This window comes from Anastrepha obliqua, chromosome 6 (genome assembly GCF_027943255.1).
Source record: "Anastrepha obliqua isolate idAnaObli1 chromosome 6, idAnaObli1_1.0, whole genome shotgun sequence".
Classification (NCBI taxonomy): Eukaryota; Metazoa; Arthropoda; class Insecta; order Diptera; family Tephritidae; genus Anastrepha; species Anastrepha obliqua.
The window spans coordinates 66,401,389-66,410,823 of record NC_072897.1 but is presented as its reverse complement, the minus strand read 5'-3'; the positions used below and the strand labels follow the sequence as shown (position 1 = coordinate 66,410,823).

The following is a 9,435-nucleotide window of genomic DNA, read 5'->3' as shown; positions in this document are numbered from 1 at the left end:
TTTTTTTACGAATATATTAAAACTTTATTCTTTTGTATAAATCGTACTAAGTATCAGGTTTATCTGTTTATAATCTGTGAGTTTACGAATAAATTGTGTGACCAATGTGCATGTAAATGGGTTTGTTGCTTGAGTGCCATCTTGAATCCTTGAATGAATTCTCATTGGCTCATTGTTTCAGCGTCTGCGATATTCACCGTTGTCGAGACGCAAAGGCCCAGAAGCCTTCCGTATAATCATTCTCTTGAGTACTCCAAGTTTTTGCGCCATATAACAGCACAGACGATCATCGTCGAGAGAGGAATTTACTACTCATTTGCCTACTTAACTAGTGGCACTTGTTGAGTGCTTGTTTGATGACAGCAGCTACTTCGTTTTGTCCTCGTTCACAACCGTACCCATTCGATTTGCTTCTTTGCCCTGCCTTTGCCTTTGCTTAGAAAAGACAGAATTTACGGCGCAGTTGTTAAGAGCGATGAAATCAATATCATCGGCATACGCCAGCATGTGAACAGTTTAGATATGGAAATGTAGGCTAATCACATTAGCAGGACATACATGTATTTTATTTACATTTGCTCTCTAGTGCTTCTCGCCTTGCATTAGAATGTAGACATTCACAAGACAGTGATTATAGAAATTGTTGCGTTGGAGACAGCAGCCATAGTGTTGGAAAAATTAAATGGAAGACTTTTCTTATTGGGTGTAGCTGTATACCAATGCAAATTCATATAAAGTGATCTTACTAGAATAACTTATTTGATTTTTTCTTTTTCCATTGATTGTTTTATATTTTGTTTACATTCGGATTGAAATTCGTGAAAAGTAATCAGCCGATCTTGACACTCAAAACAATAAATTGCAAAAACAAAATGCATGTGTGCAAATTTGGCTATTGAACTATTGTATATACTTATACTACTTGTATGAATTCGCCTTTCTAATTAAGAAAAAGAACTTAGCAGAAGTAGAAGATAAAATTAGATTGTTTCTAGCTTCATTGTTAATATTATAAGATAAGTGCTTGGCGGCCGCCGTAGGCGAATGGGTTGGTGCGTGACTACCATTCGGAATTCACAGACAGAACGTAGGTTCGAATCTCGGTGAAACACCAAAATTAAGAAAAAAAAATTTTCTAATAGCGGTCGCCCCTCAGCAGCAATGGCAAACCTCCGAGTGTATTTCTGCCATGAAGAAACTCCTCATAAAAATATCTCCCGTTTGGAGTCGGCTTGAAACTGTAGGTCCCTCCATTTGTGGAACAACATCAAGACGCACACCACAAATAGGAGGAGGAGCTCGGCCAAACAACCAAAGAGGGTTTTCGCGCCAGCCTGTGTTTCAAACATATTGGCGAATCGAAACATAAGCGAATCGAGGTACTTCGCGAACCGACTGGCAACAATAACGATCGAATGAGGTACCAAAACAAAAACATGAATTCGCCTTGATGCCGACAGCAGATCGCGAGACAGAACTCACCAGATGATGCGAGCTGCCAGATCTAGAAATAACTATAATAATAATATAATAACTATCGTAATTAAGGGGTCCCGGTGGTCTACAGCTCGAGAATTTAGGGTGTTTTCAGGAACTTTTTTACAATAAAAAAATGAAAAACGATATTTAAATTTTTAGGCTTTTTAATAACTTCTTTTACATGCAAGAATGAAAAAAAATTTTTTATTTTTAATTTTAATAATTTAAAAAATGGCGCTGAAGTTGACCCTCCCGAAAAATTGGACCTGGACGGTGTTGTCCATTTGAAGAAATTTATCTGAAACACAAAAACCAAATAAATTATTAATAAGTATGAATGTAGATACGTCCCGTACTAGAAAAAAAAGAGGTTGTCTGTAAAGTCGGTTTACTGACGATAGTTTAACGTGACAACGTCATAAAAAAATATTGATGGAATGGTTGCAATTTTCAAAACAAAGTTTTAATTTTATTTGTTTGATAGATATTTTGTATGGATATAGAGGAGGAGGTAAATGGAATTGCAATGGGATAGGTCAAGTTACATTTACACAAACGTGAAAAATGACGAAACATTTATCAAATTCATGAAAGATATCTTCAATTTCGATTGTGCATCAGACGTTAATAAGTCAACAACACTAAGAGGCACCATCACTGATTTGCCTTTTTCAAGACACTTTACACTCGAAACACTGCCTTTCATTTCCTACTTTTTCTATCATCGTCCTATTCTCAACAGAGAAATGGTTCATTACCATGCACATAGGAAGAAGGCATATGCAAATACAAGTACGTGAATTTATATACAAATGCGCATATACATACATATACATACAGCCAGCATTATACCCGGAGTGACCATCTCGCGATAATCTGCGAAATAAAGAAACATGACGAATCAAAGGTGCCATATACATACGACGCGAGATACAGGGTCGACTTAATGGAGGCTGAAGTAATCGAAGTCATGCTGGCAGATGTAACACTCACTGGTGATGCAACTGAGAAGGCTACACAAACTATGAAGCACCTAACAAAAGCATGCTACGCAGCCATGTCTAAAACAAGGCCTAACAGGCATAACAGTGAACCCGTTTACTGGTGGACAGCGGAGATTGCGGAATTGCGTAGCGAGTGCAACAGACCAAGGCGAGTTTATCAACGTTCTAGGAGCACGCACAGTTTCCAAGGGAACCAGCTTCAGTATAAGCAAAAAAGGAAGGCCCTGAAAAAGGAAGTTAAAGGGAGTAAACGACAATGTTTCCTCCAACTATGTGACGAAGTCGATAATAACCCTTGGGGACTCGGGTATAGGCTAGTCATGAAAAAACTGAAAGTTTTCAAGCCACTCCCAACAACGTGCCCGGCCACACTGCGTAATGTAGTTGAAACATTGTTCCCAGCACAAGATGCTCTCCGAGCCTATGATTTGGGGAAATGTTGTGAGGGGGACCAAAATATGCAGTTGACAGACAAAGATGAGCTCCTGATGATCACTAAACGGATCAAAAGCAATAAAGCTCCTGGCCCAGACGGAGTCCCCAACGAGGCACTAAAAGTGGCAATTCGAAGCCATACCGACATTTTTGTAGATCTCTACAATACATGTCTAAAAGAAGGCACATTTCCAACTCAGTGGAAGTTACAGAAACTGGTGCTGATTCCAAAAGGATCTAAACCAGCGGAAGATCCTACCGGCTACCGCCCCCTTTGCATGCTCGACACCGCAGGTAAAATTCTATAACGGTTGATCGCTAATCGTCTGGAGGCTGCCATTGATGACGCAGGCGGTCTATCATTCTCGCAATTCGGATTCCGCAAGGCTCGCTCAACCACAGATGCTGTAGTTGCGGTTAAAAGCATTGCGCAGAAGGCAATCGAAGGAACTCGGTGGTTATACGGTAGCAAGGAATACTGCCTAATGGCAACGCTAGACGTAAAGAATGCCTTCAATACCGCGAACTGGAACCAGATTTTGATGGCGCTTGATTGCTTCCAGGTTCCAACGTATATACGAAAGATTATACTCAGTTATTTCACTGACAGAACCCTTCGCTATAATACCGATGCGGGTGTCAGGGAATATAAAATAACTGGCGGAGTTCCACAAGGCTCAGTCCTAGGCCCCTTGCTGTGGAATATTATGTATGACGGAGTCTTACGTCTCAGTTTACCCCCAGGGTCCAAAATTATAGGGTTTGCTGACGATATCGCTGTTGTGGTCGTAGCTAAAGTACTATAGCAAGCAGAAGCAACCTGCAACCAGGCTGTCGGCGTGGTAAAAGAAGGGCTGCGCAAGAATGGTCTAACTCTTGCGGATCATAAGACGGAAGCAGTGCTCATTAGCAGCAGGAAGAAGGTGGAGTCGGCAAATATAATGGTGGGCGAAAATACCATAAGATCGAAACCGTTCATTAAATACCTGGGCGTATTAATCGACCATAGGCTTAACTGCAGAGATCACCTATCATACGCAAGCAGCAAAGCGGCAGAGGCAGTAACAGCACTGACGCGCATAATGATGAACACTAGAGGCCCTAGGCAAAACCGTAGGAGACTACTTAATACCGTGGTCTCATCGATTTTGCTGTATGCAGCTCCAGCATGGGCGGAAGCAGCTAATTGCAGCAATTATGTGAGTTGTATGAAATCAGTGTATCGACTGAGTGCCCTCAGAGTGTGCTGCGCGTTTCGAACGGTATCAGAAGACACCATTATGGTTATTGCAGGACTACTCCCAATAAATTTAATGGCAAAAGAGTACGCTGAAGTTTACCAAAACAAAGCTACTTCAGAACGATAGACAATACGCAAGGAAGCAAGAGAGCGTAGCTTGCGTTCATGGCAGGGAAGTTGGAGTTCGTCCTTGAACGGACGCTGGACGTACCGTCTGATTCCCTTAATAGCCAAATGGGTTAACCGTAAGCAGGGACACTTAGACTATTATCTGACCCAAATACTGACGGGACATGGGTGTTTTCAATCATATCTATATAGGTTTAAGCACGAAGACGACCCGTACTGTTCTCATTGCTGTAGAAGACGCAGAACATGTTTTCTTTGTCTGTCCACGATTTGTGTTCGAAAGCGAGGAATTAAGCACTAGAGTGGGGAAGCCAATTTCGGCTGATAACCTAGTCGATGTTAGAGGCAGAAGAACATTGGTCCGCTGTATGTAATATGGCAAAAATAGTAATCTCCAAACTGCGTCGCGCTGAACAACAGCGCAGATCTTCATGAAGAGGCAATAGGCCGTTCCCCTTCCCGTCAAGTGATACTTGACGGTTGACGTCGCTGAACAACACAGCGCAAATTTTCAAGAATTGGCAATAGGCCGCTCCCCCTCCCGCGAAGTCATGCCTAACGGTTGTCCCGCGGAGGGAGGGAAACGGAGCTGGGGTGGGTTTTTAGTGGGTGAGTCGAAAGGCAAGTCCCACACTTTTCGGCTTTCAATGCTTTGTGCCACCTCCATAAAAAAATAAAAAAAATAAAAAAAAAATACATATACATACATATATATGTTCACTCAAGTAGGACAGAGCCAGATGTCGAACGTTGCCGAACGCGGGGGCCGATTGTGCTCTTTGTCATTCGTTCCGCGCTCTCGCTTGCAGTTCAAGCACATTAGCTTACATTTGCTTGCGTACGGAATAGATTCGTATATTTGATATGTCCATATGACTTGTATGCATCTTTACATATAGATTTGTTCTTTTTGAAAATTGCGCGAAATTGTATATGTATATGCATGTTTATATACATATATTAGTACACAACATATCTTATAAGGTATATGGTAAATATTACCATACATTTTTTCCTTCATATATAATAAAAAAATTAATAATAATAACATTAAAACAACAGGTATTATTAACAAACTTGGTTTTATTTTAAATTCTTTAAGTAAATCAAATTAATAATAATCAATAAGAAGACATATGCAAATACAAATACGTGAATTTATATATGTACATATGCGCATATACATACATATATACGCTCACTTAAGTATTAGAGAGCAAGATGTCGAACGTTGCCGTTCGTTTGCTTTGTTTGCTTTGTCGTTCGTTTCGCGCTTTCGCTTGCAGTTCATTCAAGGTAACGACAATGAGCAAGGTAACGGCGAATGAGCAAGGTAACGACAAATGAGCAAAGTAACGTGAAAAGAGCAAGGTAACGACACACTTTTTCGTGCGTGCAACCAGCTAAATCGAATTATAAGACGTTATCACGTCAAAAAGAATATTAACAAAATAGCGCAGTTTTTGATTTAACACTTTAAAAATCGTTTTTTTTTTAGTTTTTTAATAAAAAATACGAAATAATTGAAATAATATTTGTTTGTTGATGTTTAATGTTGTGAACAATATATTAAAATTTCAGACGATTCGGTTGAATTGTTAGTTTTTGGAAGCACCAGGCAAAAAAAAGTCGTTTCGATATAAATAAGTTTAAAGTTTGAGGTACGAGTACAGGAGCGCGCAGACCGCTCTCTACCTAGTTAATGGGCTGTAGAAACTATAATATTGGGAACTTCCGAATGAAATTTTCACAGTACATTCTTAAGATGCTATACTTTCGAATTATCAAAAAAACAAAAAATCGATTTTTTGAAATTTCTAAACCACCGGGTCCCCTTAAGCACATGTTTATAAGCAGAGGTGCATGCGAATAGTATTTTCAGTCTTGAGGTGAGCGTGTACACGTAAAGTAAAGAGTTGAAATTAAATGGAGCAAGTTGTGTTGTCATTACTTTGTGACTTTTATTTAACAATCCACTGATCGAGCTCGGAGGAATTATTGTGAGAGATTTTAACGTAACAATATGTATGTATGTATCTATTTTGGAATGAATTACGATATTAAAACAAGATGCTTTTGCTTTTTTCTCCATTTATTACATACAAATAAATAAGAGCATACTTAGAGCGTACCTTAAACAAATTATGTTTACAATCTAAGTGTTATATGAAATATTTTGGCATGCGCCAAATTTATAAACACATTCGGGAGTGAAAACGTAATTGGTTCTGTACAAACATCAAAATAATTTATGTAAGTAAACGTTACGCACGTATGTATGTACATTAACCAAGTCAGTTCACATAAGTATTATACATATTATAATTTTATTTTCTAATTTAGAGTCCTGATAGATGTAATTTCATGCAGTTACATTATTATTATTGCTTCGTTTCGAGGATACCAAATACAAAATATTTTCATACATTTTTTTTTCGAATAAGACAGTTTAAAAAATGTTTTTTAACATCGTTAATCGTTTTGATTTTTTTTTTAGTCAGGGACACAACATTTTTTTGTTCGGAGCAGTGCTAGTTCATATTATCACCAAGACATATTTTCGTATGCGTAATTATATTATATAAATTCATATACGACAAAATGCATAATTTTTATATGCTTTAGGCATAAGCAACGAAAATTAAAAATGTCAATACTATTGTTTAAATGGTTTCGATATAAAGAGAAAGAGAGCGATTTATGTAACTGTTCAGTTACCTATGCCTAGCGAGAGTCTCTATTAAAAAAATACTTATTTGAACTAACTTTTCGGTTTATATTTTAGATTTCGTTTTTGTTTCCTATTTCTATTAGCATAATGACTTATGCTACATGTATATATTCTATTGTTTATTCAGTCGACATTTATGGAGAAAGCACTCAATGTCTCACTCTTTTTGCCAATGGCTTTTGCTTGATATTGGCCCACGTCATCCATTGAGCAATTGACTATAACAAATGTGTAGCTATTTCCGTCTTTGGTGAAGGTATATTTTGTACTGCTGGTATTAATTGGCTTTCCATCTTTTAACCATGTAAGTTGCAATGGTTCTTCTTGCGTTTCACAGGAAAATTGGCAGCTTTCCCCTGCTTGAATGGTTACTGAGTTTGGGAATTTTATAAATATGGGCTGTTTCGGCTCTTCACCAGGTACAATTACGTTTATAGTGCAAGTACTGAAGGATTCACCAACATCGTTAAAGGCCTCACAAGTATAAGTGCCACCATCTTCTGGGAATATCTCAGCGATTTGTAACTTATAAATATTAGCTTCGTTGGTATACTGGAAGTCTTTGCTTGGTTTGATCTCCTTGTTGTTGTGCAGCCAAACTACGTCAAAGTGTTCAGCGCCTATGATACGGCATGCAAGAGTTACCATTTCACCGTCTTTAACAAATCGTGATTCCAAGTGACTAACAATTTTCGGAGGTTTTGAGCTATTCGTCTGTCGTTTACAGGCATTTTTATCCAGAGCTATAGGAAATATAACAAGAACAAAAAAGAAAAAGAGTAATGTAATGTCCAAAAAGTTTTTTAAAGGAATTAATGTAAACATTTATATAGTTAAAGAAGAGAAATATTTATTCTGATAGACATGTGATGATCAATGTTGCGATATTCAACAGTCGGGAGAAACCTAGCTAGCTAATGCGATCTTAGAATCTATAAGTAAGGCTAGCTTGGCTGATTGACACTGACTTCACATAGGCCTCGGAATTTATCATTGGTGTTGTCAAGAGATTGCACGGGCGCGTTAACTTAAGATGTTTATCTTTACGCATTCGATAAATTTCTTACCCTCTGGTCCGCATATGCCTTAATAAGGGCAACATCGTAGAAAGCCAAGATAGCTATATATATTGCGATCTACAGGAATCGCGGTATCATATTTCTTCCGCATGCGCAATCTACTTAAATAGTCTGCTTTATTAAGACTTAGATTCAAATATTTTAGAAATGAGTTTGGTACATAACGTTTTTTTTATAAATGATAATAAAAAAAAAAATGTATTACTTTTAAATTGTAAATCGCTTACATTCGATTGTTGTTACGATTCGATGTTTTCCTGTAAGACCAAAGACCAAAGACATCCAGATATATATATATATAATCGCTTACATTCGATTGTTGTTACGATTCGATGTTTTCCTGTAAGACCAAAGACCAAAGACATCCAGAGCGTGCTTCAATTATGGACTTATTATACTTCTCGACCTTGTTAAACAGTGACAATTCCGCATGTCAGAGAGAATGTGAACATTCCAATAACGAAATCGTTGACGACGGAACTGCCGTTCTGCAACCCCACCATGAAGAGGTGAGAAAAGCGATAACGCAGCTAAAAAACAACAAAGCCGCGGAAGCCGACGGACTACCGGCTGAGCTATTCAAACATGGCGGTTAGGAGGTGGTAAGGTGCACGCATCAGCTCCTATGCAAAGCATGCCTGTCGAATGGAAACTAAATGTGCTATGCTCAATCCATAAGAAGGGTGATCCAGTAGTCTGTGCCAAGTCCAGCGATATTAGTCTTCTAAATATCGACTATACGGTTTTAGTGATCGTATTGTGTTAAAGGCACAATACGCCAGGTCTTGGAAAAGGCCAATCAAAGGAGAATGGACACACACCATCTTTTTGTCGATTTCAAAGCTGAATTGACGGCACGAAATGGAGTTACCTATATGCCGCGCGGATCCCCGCAAAACTAATACGGCTGTGAAAAATTACGCTGTTTAAAACCAGCGGCGCCTTCAGAATTGGGAAGGACCTCTCCGAACAAAAACAAGGTTTTAGACAAGGTGACTCGTTGTCGTGGGACTTAATTGCTCAGGCACAATTTTTTATTAAAGCATACAATTTTTGTCGTATGTCGAGGATATTAATATTATCGGCCTTATCAACCGCGTTGTTAGTTCTGCCTTTTCCAAAGTGGATAAAGAAGCAAAGACAAATTGGCCTGGTGGTGAACGAGAACTAAAGGAAATATCTCGTGTCATCAAACAAACACTTGGTGCACTCGCATATCGGCATCCACTTCACTGTTCACAGTTATGATTTCGAGGTTATGAGAGACTTCGTTTAATTGAGTAGTAAAGTCCTCTCTCGACGGACAAAACTAACACTCTACAAGACTCTCATTATGCC

The 9,435-nt window shown here is 38.6% G+C and overlaps 1 protein-coding gene across 13 annotated transcripts in view; it reads right to left on the bottom strand.

Annotated features, from left to right (window-relative positions):
• Positions 1-6,361: 6,361 nt before the first annotated feature.
• LOC129250836 (twitchin) overlaps positions 6,362-9,435 on the bottom strand; it is a 241,501-nt gene continuing 238,427 nt past the window's right edge. For all 13 annotated transcript variants that reach the window (XM_054890420.1, XM_054890419.1, XM_054890423.1 and 10 more), the window contains one exon: positions 6,362-7,761. In XM_054890420.1, the coding sequence (XP_054746395.1) occupies positions 7,142-7,761 (620 nt within the window). In that variant the 3' untranslated portion in view covers positions 6,362-7,141. The remainder of the gene's footprint in view (positions 7,762-9,435) is intronic.